The 22,363-nt window shown below is 39.4% G+C and overlaps 2 protein-coding genes across 4 annotated transcripts in view; one reads left to right on the top strand and one right to left on the bottom strand.

Annotated features, from left to right (window-relative positions):
• Positions 1 to 11,956, top strand: part of PGBD5 (piggyBac transposable element derived 5) — a 116,153-nt gene extending 104,197 nt beyond the window's left edge. For all 3 annotated transcript variants that reach the window (XM_065680309.1, XM_065680308.1, XM_065680307.1), the window contains one exon: positions 11,537 to 11,956. In XM_065680309.1, the coding sequence (XP_065536381.1) occupies positions 11,537 to 11,540 (4 nt within the window). In that variant the 3' untranslated portion in view covers positions 11,541 to 11,956. The remainder of the gene's footprint in view (positions 1 to 11,536) is intronic.
• The window catches only part of GALNT2 (polypeptide N-acetylgalactosaminyltransferase 2), a 100,648-nt gene that overhangs the window by 20,411 nt on the left and 57,874 nt on the right, over positions 1 to 22,363 (bottom strand). The window contains exons 3-8 of the mRNA XM_065680310.1: positions 20,672 to 20,825; positions 14,814 to 14,912; positions 14,152 to 14,219; positions 11,548 to 11,613; positions 8,093 to 8,214; positions 1,000 to 1,087 (exon numbers count right to left, since the gene is read on the bottom strand). Coding sequence (XP_065536382.1) covers positions 1,000 to 1,087; positions 8,093 to 8,214; positions 11,548 to 11,613; positions 14,152 to 14,219; positions 14,814 to 14,912; positions 20,672 to 20,825 — 597 coding nt within the window. The remainder of the gene's footprint in view (positions 1 to 999; positions 1,088 to 8,092; positions 8,215 to 11,547; positions 11,614 to 14,151; positions 14,220 to 14,813; positions 14,913 to 20,671; positions 20,826 to 22,363) is intronic.

The raw sequence follows: 22,363 nt of genomic DNA, 5'->3' as shown, positions 1-22,363 counted from the left end.
TTAGAGACTAGGAACTGAAAGAACAGACTTGAAATTGTTTTTTCCATTCCTCACTCAAGAAAGTCTATTCAGAAAAAGTGTGAAAACAGCACTGTACAATTTCCATGTCGTGGCTCATCTTATATCTTTATGCAGCCAGTTCAGTTTCCAGCACTGTGGGAACAATTATTAAAAAAAGGGGGGGAGGGACGGGCTGAGAACAGCTATTTCACATGCTAGGTTCTTGCTAACAGGGAAAATAGCTTTAAAAACTTGTAATAAGTAAGGATTTTAGAGTGTGGTTGCCCTCCTTCTCTTTGACAAAGCAGAGGGGAGGATTGATTTATTCATTTATTCTTATTGGGGGGTTCACAAGTCTTTTTACTATTGGCTGTCAGCAGTTTACACTAGCTAGATGCAGAGAAACTGTGGCCCTTCTAAACTCAATTTAACAGGGAATTTTGTAATGGTAAAGGTTTAAACACTACAAATTTTCATGGTCACATGTTACTCTCTTCACAATTACAGATCATGGCTAACAAAAACATTTCTCTTTTAAACACATTCCAAAGCTTTCTGCTTATTCAGAAGAGTTTAATTTTTTAAGCAAACCAGCATCTTGAAAAAAAACTCATAGGCACCGCATTGCTGGTGGGCTTCTAAGCTAGTGAGCAATGAAAGCCTGTCCTATCTAAAAAGAGAATCATAAGCTCTGGCCATAAGCTTATTCTGACACATTTACACAATCCTACAAACATCGGAGCAAGTCTTGCACATTGGTAAAAGGCAGCATAAGCTTTTAAGAATTAGTATAATAAAGATGAACTGTTTTAAAGCAGAGGACAGTAAGGCCAATTAAAATCAAAGCCTATAAACAAGTGACGTACAGGACTTAAAACTAGATACATGAAAGGAAAGACCAGTACATTAACTGCCCATTCCACAATTGCAGTGATTATGAGCTTTGATTCTTGATGCCTCTTTTCTGTTTTAAATCTGTATTCCAGTACAGGTACATACCGCCTTTTAAATCAGCTGAAGCCCCCACGTACTGGAAGTTGTCCATATTAATTACATCAATAATAGGAGACACAACTCTGGTCTTGTCCTAAAATAAATATTAGAAAGTAATATTGAAATAATGAAATCAATATATAAAGATTCAGGCAGAATGAGATGGTGAACAGTTCAGCAGGATTTCATTAGCACGTCTTCCCCAGCTCTCCCCCTACTTCAACTTGCGGTTCTGAATAGCCTGAGCTCAGCACTGCTTCATAAAGAAGAAACCACACAATATGGCTGGGAAAACTCTTCTGTGCTAGGCTACTTATATTTAAGTAATCCCCCTCTTCTGACTCGTTCTTGAAGAAGGCAGCAAACTTGTAGTTCTAAAGGCAGTCCAGCACATAGTGCTTCTATTCTTACTTTTAAACCTGCTCAAAGAAAAGAAGCATCCAGGCAATTCGTATTTTCCACAGCAAATCTCCCTAGCCACGCAGTACGCTAGGATCTTAATCATTTCAACCTCTATGGAACACTTAGGCCTTTCTGGAGTCAGAAAAGTCTTAGGGTTATGCTAATCCATTCCACACTAGAAGAATCACACTTCACAATCAGATATTTAGATAGCAAAGAGAAGCTAAAAACACCTCAGACTAATGAATGCTATTAATCTCCAGCAGCCAAGATTAGAGTGGTACAGATAGCACGTTTCCCTGGCCAACCATGGTCTCATATACTACTCTGAGCAATGTTATAGTTTTTAAGAAAAATAAAACAAAAAAAGCTTTCCAACAGCTCCACATGCATCATCCAGTAGGATCACAGACATCAGTACTCTAAAAAAAATGAGACTCATCTAATATTAGATACGCAGTATCAGGGTTAAGCCAGTTTGTCTCCATGATTTACTGGGGAAAAAAAGCAATTACATCTACACACTGAAGCATAACTTCTATGGCAATCTGATGGAACATTTTGGTTGATTTCAAAATAGAAGTTTGAACCCCACAAGTTAACATCATTCAAAGAGCACAGATATATTCACAGATTTGGTGATACACTGTTCTGAAGTTAAAAGAAACCAGTTTTGAACAGGAGAAATTTTGCTATCTCTGTTACAGAGAAACAGTTCTCGTGGCTATAAGCCATATCAACCTAGACATGTCCATCTTAAGAATTTATTCCGTAAGTATGTCTTCAAACAACAATACATATATTCTGAACAGTGATTCAGCAACACATCCCTTTGCTAATGAGTATCACACAGAACAGGTTGGAACCTGACTAGTATGAGAACAGCTGGAGCTCATAACAAGAGACTTAGAAGCAGTTCTTAGTCAAATGCTTTGCTTGGTCCAATAAGGACATTAAACACCCATTCTCATTTATTGAATCTTAATTATTCAATCTATGCTGATTTTAATAAGCCCTAAATACAATTGGCCTTTACTAGGTCATTCTGCCTGAGTGAGCAAAAGGTCACTAACTTCTGTATTAGCCAAAAGGAGAATCCAAGTGAATTCAAGAGAAGCTGAGCTGAGGATTAAGCTAAAAGCTGAAGACTCACAGAATCACAGAATCAACTAGGTTGGAAAAGACCTTTAAGACCATCAAGTCCAACCATTACCCCAGGACTGCCAAGGCCACCACTAAAGCATGTCACTGAGCACCTCACCTATACGGTTTTTGAACACTTCCAGACTAAACAACCCCAGTTCCCTCAGCTGCTCCTCATAAGACTTGTTCTCCAGAGCTTTCATCCAGCTTTGTTGCCCTTCTCTGGACCCACTCCACCACCTCAATGTCTGTCTTGTAGTGAGAGGCCCAGAACTGAACACAGGATTTGAGATGCGGTCTCACCAGTGCTGAGTACAGGGGAGGATCAATGCCCTGGCCCTGTTGCCATACTATTTCTCATACAGATCAGGTTGCTGTTGGCCTTCTTGGCTGCCTGGGCACTCTGCTGGCTCATGTTCAGCTAACTGAACATGAGCCAGCATCTTTATAGATTTCTACGTTCCTTTTAAGTATGACTGCAGCTATACCACCTGGGACAAATATCTGCTTTTATGAGGGATATAACAAAATTTAATCAGGTCTGCCACTAAGCTTAGTCTAAAGCAAACTAGAAACAGGGACAAGAGAGACCAAGCTGTCCTATTCCTCCATCAATCACCTCTAACTTCTGCTTCTGTTAGCTGTAGCCCTGTTTGTAATGCAAGCATACAATTTTGCTAACTGTTGTAGCTGAGAGGCAATTACGATTTACTACACCTTCACTGCAAAACACTAATTGTGTTGGTATGCCCCCCATACCATTAAAGCACTTTAGGTGCACATGTGACCTTATTTTAGGCATTCTGTATACAGTATGAGAATTAGGAAACTCCTTTATTTATGAGTCAGAAGCTATCCAGCCTATCTAATTATTCACAATATACCTATCAGCATGAATTACAAAACTGAAACCATTCTTCCTTTCTTTTCTCTCTCTTTCCTTAGCTGAAACTGGGATGGCTTATACATCTATGCCCATCTTAAAGAAAAACTTTTCTGACAAAACCTTGCATTTTTCTTAAATGCTTCTCTTTGGTACAATTGAACCTGGTGGTAAAAGTTGCCCAAGCTGTTACGTGTCACATTAGGTAAAGCTTCAGTTAGGCTTCAATTTGCCTCCCCCACGCTGAGTAAGCAGGTAGGACTCTGTGTCTGTGCATTTAGGATATCCTCAAACTTTTGCTGTTGGTCTGATTAGTTCTATCAATATCAGCGCAACACCACACTAACACCACTTGCTACACCTAATACATTATTTAAACAACTTCCACTTGTTTCTCTGACAGACAAATACCCAGGTTGTGAGCATTCAATTCATTGTATAACCCCACTTTGTTGGCTTGGAAACATGCTGTTCCTGTCATGATTTGAAATTATAGATTTGCTCAGCAGCAAAGCAGACAAAAGACTTGCACATTCTGAAGGGGATGCTTTGCAGAGCACCACAAAGTTGTTAATGCAGAGATTGCTAAAAAGAGCTTGTGAGTCTCTAAAGTACAGCGAGTTAATTCACTTCAAACACTAAAAAGCAGCTGCTCCCTTTAAATTATCCTACAAGAAGACACTTATTTATCTATAGGGTGATTGAACTAGAAATCTTTCAGAGGGGTTGAGACCATAACTTATAATGGAACATATAATTGTAAAACCATGTGCACCTTGATGAAGAGAATGGAAAGAAACAGCCTGTGAATACTGCAAGTCTCTACTGCCTGGAAATCTGTAGCAGACAATTTTACCTTCCTATTTCATTAAGAAGTTATGCATGCTCTAGAGAGTTAGACTATTATATATTATTCTCATAAACCATCGGAAATTACCCTCAAGATTGTGCATACCTTGCTTCCTTCCCCTCACCCCCAAAAAAACCCCAAACTACAAACTCAAGACACTTCAAAGATTAAGCTTCACAAGACTCTGAAGATAAAATATGAATATTTCCTTTCAGCATTGTGGCAGTTAAAAGTTGACTCATTCAAGTTCACAAAAATCAGATATGAGAAAGGGATCCACACCTCATTTCTTAATCTCAGATCTTCCTTCCTTTTAATATCTTCTTTGTTTAAAAATACCTTCCTGAAAGTGATACAGGATTTACAGTTATGCTATGAAAACAGATTAGAAGAGTTCTGCAACAGAATCTTTCAATTTTAATTTTGCTCATATAACTGATTTACAAGAATAGAATGCCAAAGTGCTTAGAAATTTGAAACGGAAAAAGCCAAGTAGACAAATGTCCATGAAACAGCTAGTAGCTACTAGTGTTCTCAAGACTCTGTATGCTTATTAATATGTTGATTTTTTGGGAAATCAAAGGGTTAACCCCCACTGTCTCCTCATTAATCTCCCCTAACACACACAAAAAAAGGTCTAGAGGGTATAAAAGGTAGCCTTAGGGAACCAGCAGAAAACCATTCTCTGGGAAAGAACAAAGAGGGAGAACATGGACCAGCTCCAATGTATCTGGGTATCCATACATGTATGAACTCAAATACTCACCTTGTACGTATGTTGCTTCTGCTTTAAGCCTTTTTTCAAATTTCTGAAGAAAAATCCCCACCAGTGCCAGACCCTTCTAGAAATGCCAAGCAAGCACGGTCAATATACTAAGATACTCTAACCAGGAAATCATCTCGAAGAAAAATAACTGTGGGATGGATCATCATTCAACTGAAGAGGAAAGCTTGATGTCTCAAGTATTCCTAACAAGCAAGACCTCAGAGACACAGATTTCTGAAATGGCTACAGCACATCAGATAGAGTATTATATAGCACATTCAATTCGTACTGTTTCTTGTAAACCGTAAATTTTTAAACTGTAACACACACAACTAGTCCCCCAAAAGTCTGACAGAACTAAATGCCAACTGGGCAATTCTAGACCAAATGGAGAAAAGAAGAAACCTACACTTTCCACCATATACAGAATAAATGTAGCAGCACATTAGGAAATACTGTATTAATGCATATTAGTCCTGACCTGGAAAAGTCACCTTTGAGGCCAGAGCAGAAATGACTTCATATCTATTCAATTTATTGACACTGAGACTATCAAGAAAACACTCCCAATTAACAGCAAGTAACACACTGTCTGCACAGTGAGCAAGATCAATCCATTTAAAATAACAAAGAACTACATGTAAACATCATCCATGCCTTAATCATTTGAACAAGCAGAAAGCTTAGAAGCTACTTCATCAATCCCCATGCCTGTTGGTTGAGAATCTAGTCCCAGATAAAAGTAAATTGGAATTCCACATCAATTATTTAACAGTACATCAAGCTTTTAGGAATGAAAAACCGTACTCATACAGTTGAAAACTACTCAACGAGACAATCAGTGTGTATCACAGTGACAATGCTGAGGAGCAAATTTTGAAGGATCTACTAATTCATGTGCTACTAAAAAGTAGCTGCTGCACAAAGCAAATTATGCACCAGTTTTTCCCATCAAGTATACCACATATAATAATGGATCCTAAAACTGTCAGCAGTTTAATAAGAGGGTTTACATTTAGCATTTAACACAAAAAGGCCAGAATCCACTAGTGCTTTACCTGCAGGCATACTCAACTTTTGAAATATATTTAATGCCTTCCAATTTATTTTTCTAGTTAGTTATAGAGAAATTCCCCAACACTTTTGAGTCTGTAGCACTGTAACTGGGGCAGGGAAACAATAGAAGGAATTGCTACATCACTCACACATAGGCTTCGTAAGCTCTAGGTCCTTTAATAGTGCCCAGGTTTGAGCTGATTAGAGTTATTTCTGCTCCAAAATAGGATTTACCTGCTAATATGTCTTAGGCAACTTACAGTATTACTGAAATACACAATGAATACAATGGACTGAGACCAATTGTATGAGGTTAAAGAAGGCTCAGTGCTAGGTCCTGCACTTGGATCACAACAACCCCATGCAACACCACAGGTTTAGGGAAGAGGGGCTGGAAAGCTGCCTGGTGGAAAAGGACCTGGAGGTATCTGTTGACAGCTGTCTGAACATAAGCCAGTGTGCCCAGCCAGCCAAGGAGGCCAAGGGCATCCTGCCTTGTATCAGAAACAGTGTGGCCAGCAGGACTAGGGAAGGGATCAGCCCCCTGTACTCAGCATCTCAAATCCTGTGTTCAATTTTGGCCCCCTCACGACAAGACAGACATTGATGTGCTGGAGTGTGTCCGACAAAGGGCAACAAAGGGTCTAGAGCACAAGTGTGATGAGGAGCAGCTGAGGGAACTTTGATTATTTAGCCTGGAAAAAAAGGAGGCTCAGGGGGTACCTGATCACTCTCTGCAACTGCCTGAACGGAGGTTGCAGCAAGTTGAGTGTCAGTCTCCTCTCCCAGGTAACAAGTGATAGGACAAGAAGAAATCTCCTCAAGTTGCACCAGGAGAGGTTTAGACTGGATAATAGGAAACATTTATCCACCAGAAGGGTTGTCAAGCATTAGAAGAGCCTGCCCAGGGAAGTGGAGTCACCATCCCTGGAGGTATTTAAAAGGCATTGTCATGGTTTAAAACACATCTAGACACGACACTTGCGGACATGGTTCAGTAGTGGTCTTGGCAGTGCTAGTTTAACTAGGTTGGATGTGATCTTAAAGATCCTTTCCAACCTAAATGATTTATACATATGATTCTACAAAGCATCACAGAACCAAACAAAATTAGGAAAATCAGTCATCAACTGACAGCTTCTCTATTGGCATGCTGAATATATGGGGTTGCCTTCCTTTTTTGACCCCCCTTCCCTTTCTGGGGGCAAATGCAAAGGAAAGCATAGGTAGGATGAGCGAAGACCTGGCCGTTAACAAGACAGTACTTAGAGCAACACCATTTTGATCAGGAGCATTCTGAAATTAACTGCTTCCCCTTACAGGAAGGGGAGTTTACCAGAAAGGGAATGCAATTAAGAAAGAAGAACAACCCTGTTGTCTTGAGTGTTCCCCAGCACTTTTGGGGATCACACTTGATTCACTTTCCACTTCAACTGAGTTTCTCCAGAGGAAGTTAACAAGTATAACCAGTCCCTCGAGAAAAATACTATACTTTCATTCTCAGTCCTCTCAATTGCTTTTTTGGGACACAGACTAAGTGTCATTTTCACAAAAGCTGAGAGCCCACAGTCCCTGCTAATTTCCATGAGAATTTTGGTTTCACAGCTCAACCTCTCTCCTATTATCACACTGAATCTCAATGAGGCATAAATACTCAGATAAACTGAATTACATTGAGATGATACTGGTCGAGGACAACTATACTTTGCTCAAAAGACTTCCGACACTTACCGAGGAGGTCCCTAAAGGACCAAAGAAGCATATATTGGAATTGCTCATAAAGATAGCAATAAATATTCTGATTTTATGCTCCAACGTTCACAGATTAAATGAACAAAAATGTATTTTAATCACTGAATACTCCGATATCCTCCATCATCTCATTTCAGAGAAAAGGCTTCCTTATAAAAATGCATAAAATTAATGTAGTATAAAACAGATGGCTTTAAAATCTAAAAGCTACTCCTTCAGGAAATTACTTTAAAAATTCTTTACTAACCTCAGCTACTCTTTCCAGAAGTGGTTCCAGCCAGTGTTCATTACATTCACAGTGACTATCCAGGAAGGTCAGCACTTTTGCTTGTGCTGCATCTGCACCTCTGACACGGGAGCGCATCAGGCCTGAGAAGTAAAGATATAAAGTTTTAAGTCCTTACTGAGGAAAACACAGTAGTGAGAACCTATTGCATTCCAAGTTAGTTGTGAATTAAATTACCCTAACTCAGACAGAACAAACACACTAGTTTCATTATGAAAATGAGACGGTAGTTAACAGTTACTTCATACAAAACAGCCTGCAAGCTTCTAAGCTATTGCACCCTGGTCTACAGGTCTCAATCAATTTAAGCAAGAGAACTGAAGTACCTTTTAAAATCAAGTGATACACAAGTACAGCTGCATTACAGTATTTGGTATTTACATTAAATGATATTACAGGAAATGGTATTTATACTGATAAATACTACTCAAAGATTGGTCCTAAAACCAAACCCCTTTCCTATAGTTTATGACAGAACTGATGAGAGCACAATTATTAATTTATCTTCTCCACCTTTTTACCACCCACCATCTTGGTTCTCACCACAGTGTGCCCATTCTTGTATCAATTGCTTCCAGGAAGAATTTATTCATGTCTGACAGCCTTCCCCTCACCCCTCCCTTTCAACTGGCTTTCCTCCATGTTTCTTTCAAATCTCTTGTTTTGTAGTTTTTTGGTTTGTTGGGTTTTTTTGGGGGTTTTTTTTTGTTTTTGTTTTGGGGGTTTTGGTTTTTGTTTTAGTTTTTTTTTTGGGGGGGGGGGAGTGGTGTTGCGTGTCTTTTTTAATCTTATCTTGAAAATATTTCTTTAGGAAGAAACTTCTGGAAAAGCCAAAAGGTTCTTCTCTATACCTCAATTACACAGATTCCCCCACTGGTTTACCCTGCTCCTTTCCTTCCTTTATTCTGTTTTGGTATTTGTTTATTGGATGACCTCACCATTCCTTAAAGCCCTTGCTATACATACAAACTCCAGAACATACTGTCATATACATCAGTACAAAACAGCAGCAAGCTTCCTCTAATTTCTTTGCAAAATTCCTCCCTGCTTTCCTCTACTACTCCTCAAAATTCACCATTTCATTATCACTCAAGACCAGAGCCAAATAATTACTTTACATTGTTCCCCACTAAATCTGTTCTGTTACCCCCCCCCCAGCTGAAACACTGTAAGAATCAAGCCCACTTCTTTCTATCCCCTTTACAAAATAAAACCTGCAAATTGGTCTCTGCCAAATAGAATACAAGATGCTCAAGACAAAAACCTTGTTTGCTCTGTCCAGCATTCAGCAACAGCCTCATCAAGATCCTTGTATTATCTCTTACTTCAAATGTGAACATTTCACTGTTGCAGATATGTGCTATGCTGATACTCTTGGATAGTACATTGGCAGCTAACTGTACCTCCCTGTTTTTATACTGTCTCCCAAACTCCAACCTTTGGACCTGTTCTGTTCATTTTTCTACATCAAACCAATCCTCATGAACTCTGGCTAAGTTTGGTTTATTTTTTCAATTCCTCCTTCCAGAGCTTATTATTTCCAACTCACATTCTTAGAGAACCTACTGTCTTGCTCTACTTCCACAGCAAACACACAGCAGTGTTTCTAATTTCACATCTAAGGGGAAAAAGATGGAGGTGACCACTCGGGTCATTGAGTGCTCTACAATCACACTCAGTCTTAGAAGAGAAAGAGTTGAGAAGGTTCCACTGAATATTTATTCTGTAGACTACCATGCCCTCCAAAATACATCTGCTCCCATGACAAACTCTGGCCCTACAGATGAGACTATATCACATTTCTGAAAGCAAGGCACTCTGTGTTATCCCCCCCACAGGAACCATCCCTTTATTTTAATTTTTGTTTTAAAACATGCTGCTTCCCTCTGTTGTTCATACTACGGTGTTACTCTTAGCATCTTACACACTGGTTAACTTCACTGATCCTCTTAAATTTTCATTTGCATGTGACTGATATACAATTAGTATATTTAATTAATTAGTATATAGAAGCCTAGAGTAAAAATGAAAAGCAAAGTAGCAAACTCAAGCATATCAAGCCAGCAACCAAATGGAATGTTACAGCATTTTAATTATCACCTGGTTGCACACACGGATGCCTAGGCAAAACTTTATGAACAGTACACAAGGTCCCATGATAATAATTTAATCTTAATGTCACAAAAATACCACACATAAACTAGTACTCCACCTTTAACCTGTAAATAGCTATTTTCTGATATAGTGAAAAATTTGTCATATTGTATTTAAAAATATGCATCAGTATATCTGAAAACGAAATATGAATCTGTATAGGTAGTACAACATATTTATAATTACTAAAAAACTAATATAAGTGTTACTTCAATCTGTTTTTTCCATTACTATTCCATTCCATCTTTAAGTCCTGTTTTGATCACAAAAATGACATTAACTTGCTCAGAACACTGCAACCATGGCAAGTCATAAAAGGCCTGCTTTCCTAACATGCCTCTGTTCATGAGTATATTCCAAACTAATTATTTAAACACAAAGAACTCATCAGTGTGCAACAACTTTAATTATGGGAGAACACATGTTTTGTGCATGTCATTTGCAGTTTCTGACAGTATGATGTTTCTAGCTGCTCCCCAGGCTAGGCTAGGAGCCTAGAAGATACAGTGCTTATAAAATTACACAAGCAAAACACATACTTGTTAATTCAGTAAGCTATTTCAATTGTCAACTCAGTTATTATTTCAAACAGCTGTAGAGTAACAGTTGCCTACATCTAATACTTTAAGCTCCACAGGCAGGAAATTGTTGAGTGAAGGGCTCAGTGATATGGAAACCGTAATTTACAAAGCAACAAACAGAAAACAGAAGTGTAAGATGAGTTTGTTACATGGCTTCAGCAAATGTGGCATATCTGGTCCTGGCCCTGCTGGCAGCTCAAATCCTCTCAAGTCTGCCAAAACAAAGTATTCACTGAGCTGTCCATAAACTAGATTCTTAAAATGATCTCTAGTAAGGGAACCTGCCATAGAGAGTGCTATTTTTAAGCTGGATCATTTCAAACATTCATACAGTTTACAGTGAGACCTTACATACAATGGGAGCAGCTTAACTGAGGATTCAGTACTGTAAGAGAAAGGAGAGGTTGAGGGTGAGATGCAATTCCTTAAGTCAGCTTTCAGCATGAAAGCCAATGGGCAACTGTGCACACAACAAATCAGAACTAATTAGAATCACTGTTTTTACTTCCACAGATGCATTTGGTTTTATTCCATCCAATAGAACATTGATTTATAAAGTAAAAATACCCCCTTCAATATGGAATGTATATAGCAGAATGTTAATTTAAAAAGCTTGATGAAGATTATCAGGTACGGCAGCATAACACAATCTGTATCTTCCTCCCCCCAGATGAAGCCTACCTTCTCGGCGATCATTGCGAAGAACCCGCACTTTCTCAATTTTTCCCAAGAGAGCACCATCCTCAGCTACAATTCAAAAATAAAGAAATCAGCTTTGATATCCAACACTGAATGATACTATAAGACAGGCTACCGAAGAAAACCAAAGGCTTTGTAGTGGAAAATTTTTGTGGTCATAAATAGCTAAATACAATATATAGGCTTAAAAAAAAAAAGTACTCACATATCCCACCAGAAATGAAGAAAAATTACCAGGTTAAGAAATTAGCACTCTCATTATGTTACTTAAAGCTATTTTTTTTTTACAAGCATACATTCTTGTAATATTTTTATTTAGGGATACTCCCTTTGCTCATTTTAGACATTGTTACTTAGAGGTCCATTTCAAATGTTCAAGTTCATATTGTGATACCCTGGTACTTACAAAAATCTTGACTTATTTTATAGAATCATAGAATAGTTAGAATTAGAAAGGACCTTAAGATCATCAAGTTCCAACCCCCTGCCATGGGCAGGGACACCTCACACTAAACCATGTCACCCAAGGCTCTGTCCAACCTGGCCTTGAACACCGCCAGGGATGGAGCATTCGCAACTGCCCTGGGCAACCCATTCCAGTGCCTCACCACCCTCACAATAAAGAACTTCTTCCTTATATCTAATCTGAGCTTCCCCTGTTTAAGTTTGAACCCGTTACCCCTTGTCCTATCACTACAGTCCCTAATGAATAGTCCCTCCCCAGCATTCCTGTAGCCCCCTTTCAGATACTGGAAGGCTGCTATGAGGTCTCCATGCAGCCTTCTCTTCTCCAGGCTGCACAGCCCCAACTTTCTCAGCCTATCTTCATACGGGAGGTGCTCCAGTCCCCTGATCATCCTCGTGGCCCTCCTCTGGACTTGTTCCAACAGTTCCATGTCCTTTTTATGTTGAGGACACCAGAACTGCACACAATACTCCAAGTGAGGTCTCATGAGAGCAGCGTAGAGGGGCAGGATCACCTCCTTGGACTTGCTGGTCACACTCCTTTTGATGCAGCCCAGGATACGGTTGGCTTTCTGGGCTGCGAGTGCACACTGAAGCCGGCTCATGTTCAGTTTCTCATCAACCAGCACCCTCAAGTTCTTCTCTGCAGGGATGCTCTGAATCTCTTCTCTGCCCAACCTGTAGCTGTGCCTGGGATTGCTCCAACCCAGGTGCAGGACCTTGCACTTGTCATGGTTAAACTTCATAAGGTTGGCATGAGCCCACAAGCATGTCAAGGTCCCTCTGGATGTCATCCCTTCTCTCCAGCGTATCAATCGAACCACACAGCTTGGTCTCATCGGCAAACCTGCTGAGGGCACACTCAATCCCACTGTCCATGTCACCAACAAAGATGTTGAACAAGACCGGTCCCAACACTGATCCCTAAGGGACACCATTCGTTACTGTTCGCTAGTTGGACATTGAGCCATTGACCACAACTCTTTGCGTGTGGCCATCCAGCCAGTTCTTTATCCACTGAGTGGTCCACCTATCCAACCGATGTCTCTCCAATACAGAGACAAGGATGTTGTGTGGGACAGTCTCAGATGCTTTGCACAAGTCCAGGTAGATGAAATCAACTGCTCTACCCCTGTCCATCAGTTCCATAGCCCCATCATAGAAGGCCACCAAATTGGTCAGGCAGGATTTCCCCTTAGTGAAGCCATGCTGGCTGTCACCAAGCACCTTGTTGTTTTTCATGTGCCTTAGCATGCCTTCCAGGAGAATCTGCTCCAAGATTTTACCAGGCACAGAGGTGAGGCTGACTGGTCTGTAATTCCCCGGGTCTTCCATTTTCCCCTTCTTGAAAATGGGGGTTATATTTCCCTTTTTCCAGTCATCGGGAACTTCACCTGACTGCCATGATTTTTCAAACACGATGGCCATTGGCTTAGCAACTTCATTCGCCAGCTCCTTCAGGACCCACAGATGGATTTCATCAGGTCCATGGATTTGTGTACGTTCATGTTCTTAAGATGGTCTCAAACCAGATCCTCTCCTACAGTGGGCCCAAGGTCTTCATTCTCACAGTTCCTACGTCTGCCTTCCAAGACTTGGGTGGTGTGGTCAGAGCATTTGTCAGTGAAGACCGAGGCAAAGAAGTCATTCAGAACCTCAGGCTTCTCCAAATCCAGGGTAGCCAGTTCTCCTGATAGCTTCTGGAGAGGGCCCACATTGTCTCTAGTCTGTCTTTTACTTGCAATGTAACAATTTTGGATTCAGTAACAATTTTTCCAAGAGATTGATGGAGACCAGAATTCATTTAAAGCAGAGCTACAAAAATACTTGCTGCAAGCACCATGGGGTTTGTTTTTACATCAGATATTATACTATTGAAAGGCTGTTTTCAAATACACACTCTACTCCTTCAGCTAACAGGAAGCAATAAAATGTACCCGAGACATTTATTGGAACTCTACATTTCCACAACAACATATATGAAAGAAATAAAACCTGATTTTGGATTAGTGTTTGCAAACTCCTATTCATATAACTAATTCTCAGAGTCACCTATTAGCCTCTACAGAAAGTCTTATCAGAATAAACAAAATAAAGTTAGGACCCTGTAAATGTACTTACGATCGTTACTGTAGTCATCCACCAGTATGATTTCCTTAATAAGATGTGATGGGCTTTTTTTAAGGACACTGAAACAGACAAAAAAGGTATTCAGTACTAAACAGTCTAAATTTTCAATGACATCATAAAAGCAGTTGCTTTGTTAAGCCACTGTGGAACCAAGCCCAGGATGCCATTTTCAACAAAAATATGCTCTTGGTTTATTCTCATGGGAAGTGTTTGTTAAGAGAGGCACAAGTAGAACTGTCCACTCCCCCAGAAAATTTCAGCCTTCAGAAATCAGTGCATTAGGCAACTTGTAACGTGGAAGTTCTGCAGGTGTTGTCTTCAGCTCAAATATCCCCTGAGAACCCATCTTCTTTGACATTTTCTTGGAAAACATTATACAGCCAACCTCCAAACATCAACCGATAACTTTCATGTATTTGTATTTAAGAAGAGAGATTTTGTTTAACATTGCTATTTCAGAATGTTAAGATCTGAAGGCATCATTGAAATTAAGACTCATGTTTCCCCTCAGCAATTGGTTTAGAAAAGCATAATGGATTGTGACTTCCCTTCCTTATCGTAAGCCATTATCTGATGCAAATGGATAGCCTTTAGCCAAAAAATTAAAAAAAATCAAACCAAAGCCAAAAATAATCAAGGTCTTCTAGGTGTACCTGACAACAGTTCGAAGCAAAGCAGATCTTGCCTCATTATGAAAGGTGATCACCACACTAGTGGCTGGCAAATCTATCCGCCATTGTTTCCTCTGACACCTGAAAGACATAATACCCTTTCATTTGAACACAGTATTTTTACATTCCAGATGTACCAGACAGCCTTCATTAAACTCACATACACACTATGTCTCCCTCGGAAGAATAAATTACCTTGTTTTCAGGTGAGATTATAATCAACTCCTCTTTTGCCACTTTTGGCAATTGTCTTGGTACACTAAGATGTCAGTGTCAGATATAGGCAGGCTCAGGAAAGTCACCAGACTATCATAACTGCAGTATGTCATAAACACCTTTTGTGAAACTGAGCATGAAACCAGACTACTCATATTACATTAAAAGCATTCAAGAAATCTAAGCTAATGAGCGTATTTTTAATTAAAACGCACAGGTTCACAGGCCACCACCTGTCTCTTCTTTAGAATGGCACGCATCCACTTCTCCATTTACTTTTAAAGCTCCGGTAGCACCCTGGTCCTGCTCATAGGTGAAAATGGTTTTCTGCTCTAGTTAGAAGCTGTAAGGATTGTAACATTCAGAATTTGAAAAACAAACTTAACTGTGACAATGTTGAGCCAACTAGAAGTAGAAACACATCTTTCCAAACTATAAAGGTAATGAAATATTCCAGCTATGTCAACTCATTTTTCCATCAACTATAGTAGCCTGAAGTTAATACAAGCAATAAAAAGAAGCAAATCCCAAAATAATTCCTGCAGGGCTATATAAAGTTAAGCTGTTTAAATTCACTGATAATAAACTCAAAAAATACACTAGTCTCATTGTATTAGAAATTAATAGTACTAAGAAACACTGTGTATTGAGTTTATGCCGAAAGCATTACAGCCTGACAGGTCACTATATGTTGCAGCAGGGAGGAATCAACACGACCATTGTGATCAATAAGCACGATTCGTTTATTGGGCTTCTACCTTTGGTTAATATAACAGTGAATATGCAAATACTAGGCACTTGATTGGTTCTGGCACAAATAAGGCATTGCGTAAGCTCTACACTTTTGCAGCTATACCGTGCACCCCCCCCCCATCCTCTTTCTCATGCACTTATCGCTTAGTGTCCTTGGCTGTGATTGGTCATAGTATGTTGCTGTTTGCCGTTGTCCTTCAGTTCCTCATTATCTGGCATGAGAAGTCTGCACCATGTTCTACACAGATGTCTTGTTTCAGCTCGTTGATGGGAACATGACCTTTCTCCGTTAGCCACTTCTCCACAACTATACCAATCACCATTCATGCAGTAACATACAAAAGAGTGATGTATTTCTTTACATATGCTTTATTCAATATTAGAGGTAAAAATTTAACAGGCTTAGTTGTCTGCAGAGGGAATAAACTCAGCTAGAATACACTTGTAGCAAATTCAGCAAGTAATTCCATACTCTGTGCATAATTAATCAAACTAGCTTTTATGGGAATTGTTACCTAAACTTCTACAACTAGGTGTCTGCCTACATAAAAGGCTGCTCCACACCTGTTTTAACATCTCCAACATGCATGATAAACCACACCACCTTCAACTTCCTGGAATCAGAGTGAGGTGGCAATGCGTTTCTTGCCCTTTGCCCACCCTACAAAGTCCCAAGAACCTATAGTGTTTTCTATACAACACACCCATAACATCACTCACATTAGTGCTTGCTGTGAAACAAAACTTACTGTGTCATGGTAACTTCACTCATTCTGAAGAAAAACAAAGCCCATGCCAACTCTATAATTCCTGTGCCAGGTAAGCAAGGCCAGATCATAGAATGGTTTGGGTTGGAAGGGACCTTAAAGCTCCTCCAGTTCCAACTCCCTGCCATGGGCAAGGACACCTTTCACTAGACTAGGTTGCTCAAAGCCCTGTCCAGCCTGGCCTTGAACACTGCCAGGGACGGAGCAGCCACAACTTCTCTGAACAACCTGTTCTGGTATCTCACCATCCACACAGTAAAGTGATTTTTCTTAGTATCTAAATCTACCCTCTTTCAGCTTAAAGTCATTATCTCTTGTCCTATCCCTACACATTCTTGTAAAAAGTCCCTCTCTAGTTTTCTTGTAGGCCACTTTTAGGTACTGGAAGGATGCTATAAGGTCTTTCAGGCTGAACAAGCCCAACTTTCTAAGCTTATCTTCACAAAAGAGGTGCTCCAGCTCTATTTCTCAAACGATAGGTGTACAAGATGGCTTCATGGAAGCAATAAATCCATCGTGCATGCATTCCTGGAACCTAAGGAATTAAAACCTCTATTGTGAGCCTCTGGCAATGCATCTAGACAGCTACAAGACATGCAAAAAAAAGTATACTCTTTATCTTTTTTCTGATAACTTTCAAATTGCACAGAAGATAAGACTACTGTACATGCAGTTATCACATGAAGCACTTGCATTAGAATAATTTTAAAAGTCACATTCAACCTACACTGATCTCTTTGCAGAAGAGAGCACTTGAGCCAGAGCACATCTTAGAGTAGAATTACTCAAGGTAATGAAGCCTCTCAATTTTAAGAAAACTCAGAAGAGCACTACTGCATATATCTGAGGATGAAATTCAGATTTTTAGAGTTCCAAATAAAACTGGATGAATGTTTCACTGACTATTTCTGCTCTCAGCTCTTCAGAAAATACCTGCTTTAACTGAAATAGTAGCAGTCCTATTCTGCTGTGTCAATAGTGCCACAGTTAGAACTCAAACCAAAGCAACAATGTCATCATTTCTGGCACGGAGATTAGACTTTCCTTCCTCAAGATACAGCACTTAATTTTACATGCAGAATGAGAAAATACATTTGGATAAAATAGAACTTGAACTGAAAATTTCAATCTATACCTTCAATGCTTAGTATAGTTCACTAAAATCAGTTAAAACATGAAAAGTACATTCTTTCCCCCAGAAATCTAAGTTGCCAACTTGTTTATATAAGGAAAAGATTTTCTGAAACCTCCATGATTTGTTGAAACCATTTTTTGAGAGAAATATCCACTTTAACCAGTGTAAGGAGAACATTCACCTCAACAGATATCTGCGGTACCAAACAGGAAAGCTTCTTCTCTACTTAAGAATAAATCCCAAGTATGAGGGTCAGAAGCTTCTAATAGTTGCCCCATGAGAAAGAAAACACAGTTTTGTTCAGCTGAAAGTACTTAAAAGTAATTCCCCGAAATGATGCCAACACATAAGAGATGTGATCAGAAACCACTTGTGCAGAAAAGCCATGGAGTATTTCACCCTTCAACTCACTTGGGAGATTATTTTACACTGACATGAGGACAACTCCAGAAGTTTCCTGTTACCACTGTGACACTCGCTTTCTGGATCTCCAAAATCTACTATGAAAGGGATAACTCCATGAACAGACTGCAACAGAAGGAAACCCAGAGTTTTCTCAAAGCTGCTGGAAGCAGCAGTTGTGAGCATCAGCTGGGGTGAAAATCTGCATGCCTGCTTAGACCTCCTGTCACTGTCTCTTTTCTTATGTTGTACCCCTTCGGCTTAAAATAAAGGCAAGCAGTTGCAACAGGTGAACCAATCTGTTTTCTAGTGCTGCTGGCAGGCTTTCACAAAAAGCAAGCAGAAAACTTCGGTCTTAACCTGATCTTAGTAAAAGTTTCTCCAGTGCAGAAAAGACTAAACAATGTAATATTAAAAGAGATGCATAATTGCACACACATTTACATACCTAATGTATAATCCTGATAAATTGCTTCTAAACAGCCTAGACAATTTCAGCAACTAAATAGTATTATTACATAGTTAAAGTCAAACAGCCTCTTAGACACATTAATGCAATTAATAAAGAGATGCTTAAGCAGAAACAGTAACTTCCTCATCCAGGTTTCTTCTCTTAAAGAAAAAGATTGTAGCAGCTCTATAAAAGACATTCATCTTAGCCCAATTGCCTCCAGTTCTATTGGAAATAACATGCTTCCAAGTGTCACATGCTCAGATCTGTAACATTTTCCTATGGCTATCGCTCTTGCTTTTTCCATTGCGCAGTTCCTAAACAAATATTCCATGCAACTTCTTCAGCTTCTACAGTGAATGTCCTTGACAAAATAGAAGGAAAACTAATTGCAACTTGGCAGGGAAAGAATCATGGAAAATTTGCAGGAATGATTGCTTCAGCCTGGGCAGTTTTGGTTTTTGTTTCATTTTCTTGGTAGGTTTTTTCCTTTGAGATGACCATTTACAAACTGATGGGCACTTAAATCAGCTCCATGGCCAAGCCTAAGTAATAATCACAGCACCAGGAAGGCCTTTCCCCTGAAAAAACTCTCTCTCAGTTGCAGGGCTCTTTTCCAAGCTCCATTTATCAAAAAACCCAGGCAGGTCAGAATACAATCACAACACTGACAGTTAAAACATGGCCACTTTGATATAATTTGTCTCCTGTCATCTCATATTTAAGTTCTTTGTCTGGTTTTTGTCTTTTAGACCCCTCTCAGGTTATTAAATATCTAGGAGGGTTCCAAATTCAGCATATTTGAATTATAGAAGCTTCTAGAAGGTGGTGGCTGAGCTTCACTCTTGTGGGAAAAGACCATGTGTTCCCAATTTTAGAAAGCATACCTTGGTGGGGTGGGGGGCATATGACCAAACATGAAAAGTATGCATGATGAAGAAAATTCAAAATCTCCTCAGTATGCCATGTGCATCAGGCTTTTTAGTGCTTTCACAGCAACAAGTGAAACATTAGATTCTTCCTACTTTTCTGCTCAATTAATGGCAAATTATACAAGACTTGCTTTACTCTATCTACCAATTATGTACTTACAGGACTTAACCCATGCTATTATATGAGGGATTTAAAAATGACACAGTAAGTGCCTGAATTTTTATACAAATCCCCTTCACTATGCCATTCCTGGTTAAAGAGCTTTATGGAGGAAGAAACTGGTAGCTTCCTCCCTCAGGTGTCTGGTGGGTATATGTTCTTCCTAACTGCAGAATTAGTTAGGCATATTAACTATGCACAGTTGGTTCATTTTATGCTTTGAGACTATGCTTGCCTAATTTTGAAAACCAACTTCAAGCTGCTTTTATTAAGTTGTGAAAGTCCAAATGCAACTCTGTTTCATATTAATCACTTCTGCTTAAGTGAGATCACTGCAATCACTCAAACCCCTTTCTGAAATGAAAGTCTTTTCTGCCCACCAGAAAATTTTCCTTGAAATGTACCATTTCCTGAATCTACACAAGTAGCTTGACAAAAAAAAGTTGGTTTCATGCATAACTGAAGTAATTTTGAAGTGTAATTCTGTCCTATGTTCACCAGGGTGTGCATAAACGGATTCCTTTAGGTCTAGAAGTTACAACTGTCATGTGCTTAGAGGAACAGAATCACAGAGCAAATGAGATTGGAAGGGACCCCTGGAAATCTTTCAGTCTAAAATCCCTGTGCAAAGCAGGGCCAGGTACAGCAGGCTTTGAACATCCCTATTTCTAGGGACTTCACACCCCTTTTGGGCAACCTGCTCCACTGTTTGATCATCCTTACAGAGAAAAAGACTTACAAACGCAGAAACCAAGAAAAGCCATCAGATAAGCACAAAATGAGACTGAAAGGCAGTACCAGTTTGGATGTAGAATACACACTGACAGCAGTCATGGAAACGGGAAAACCTTTATCAAGATTCACTGTTCTTTAACCCACTGCTCAAGGATCACACCAGAGTTTACTGTTTCTGTCATTTTGAAAGCTGAAGAGCTCTCCTGCTTTAGAAAAACCACCTGCTGCTCAAAAGCCATACACACAGAACAGTTAATCCAAGTCAAGCACGACTCAGTTTAGCACTTACTGATCATGCCTGGTGTCAGGAATGCTTCGGTCCATTCGCAGTTTGTCACTTTCCACCTGATTGAACTTATTGCGGGCATACGGATCCTGACCAGATCGCACCACGGTAGCACCAACATAAGCATCTTGATCGAAGTCTTGCCACCGAACTTTTCCTACAACAGAAAACCAGAAAAATAGCAAATTTAATCTCCTCAATTTAAAAAGCAGCATTCAGCAATTCAGGCATAACTGATGAAATAACTTGGCTTTTAATTTTCCAACAATGCAATTAAACCTCAATTGTTAACAGTGCAACATTTACAGTCACTTTCGCGTATTAAATTCCTCTAGAACATCCTGCAAAGTAATATAAAATTAAACAATTTTACAGATGTGAGTTTATACAAATAATCACCAGACTACGTTCATCTTGTCTGTTTTGGGGGTTTTGTTTTGGTTTAGTTTTTCTTGGGTTTTAACTCCAACTACCACAATTTCCATTAAAAAAAAACAAACCCTCCACATAGACATGCATTAACATGGCAAATGATCTGGCTATAAAGTTATCCAAGAAACAGTTATATCTTTAACATTCAGTCCAGACTTCGAAGACATAATTCAATTTACTGTCTCATTACATCAGTAAAAACCGTCAGTTATAATCAAAGCATTTGAGGAACAGGCCTTCTACAAGACAACATTATTCTCAAACCAGCATTTCACACAGGCAGAGCAAAACATAGCTCTTAAGTTGTGTCTTATTGAGACATAACTGCAATCTCCTTTACAATCAGAAATTATTCACAAATTAATCCCTCTTTATCAAGGGCTGTATTATTATGTGACTGGTTGTGGCACTAGCACAGAGAGGCAGATTAACATCCAGCCACCAGGAATGAGATTTCAGAAAGTCCACCATCTTCAGGTATAAAACAACAGCATGGTATTTATCAAGTGTCTTAAAACTATCAGTTCTTGCCGCTGTTGGAATGCTTACTTTTTTGCCTATTGACAGCCAAACCTGTACTACCCAAGCAATTGTATACCTTTAACTCAAAATCAGATCTGAAGTTCCAGTGCAACACAGGCATTCTGATTTTAACATGGATGTGCATGAGAATCTCCTGCTGCATCTTGTGATGAACACAACCTGCCATTGGCAAAAAAAGAAACAAAAAAAAAAAAGCAAAAGCTGCCTTTTGGGGTCACTTTTTATTACAGAGGAGAAGAGTCAATATTCATTGCTGTCATAACCAACACACAGAATTTTTGAGGCATTTTTAATTAAGTTCAGTAAGTAGCAGGTTGCAGAGATGTCACTCTATCCAAACTCAGCTTTTAGACAAATAGTATACATCAGGCATACCCTAAGCTGATACACCTAGGGGGAATGCACTCTAACAGCTATTAACAAGGGGTTGCTCAGATGCTTCAAGATTTACCTTTGCTCCATCTCTTGCCCTGGTAGGTATGGAAACTAAGGCAGGCTTCATTCACAGCTTCCTATCCATAAGCCATGCCCCAGCTATGGCATGTTAACTCCTGCTAGAAGATTCTGATATTGAAAGAACAAACACTTTCCATCATTAAACAAAATAATTGTCTGTTGTTTAACCAGACAAATACAGCCAACTTGATTAAAAATCCTCTATAATCTCAGGATCATCTAAGGAGCTCATCTACAAAAGCAACTTGGACTGGAATTTGAATT

The sequence above is a fragment of the Lathamus discolor genome, chromosome 5 (genome assembly GCF_037157495.1).
Source record: "Lathamus discolor isolate bLatDis1 chromosome 5, bLatDis1.hap1, whole genome shotgun sequence".
NCBI classification, from domain to species: domain Eukaryota; kingdom Metazoa; phylum Chordata; class Aves; order Psittaciformes; family Psittacidae; genus Lathamus; species Lathamus discolor.
Note: the sequence above shows the minus strand (reverse complement) of the source record. Positions and strands in the feature narration are given on the sequence as shown.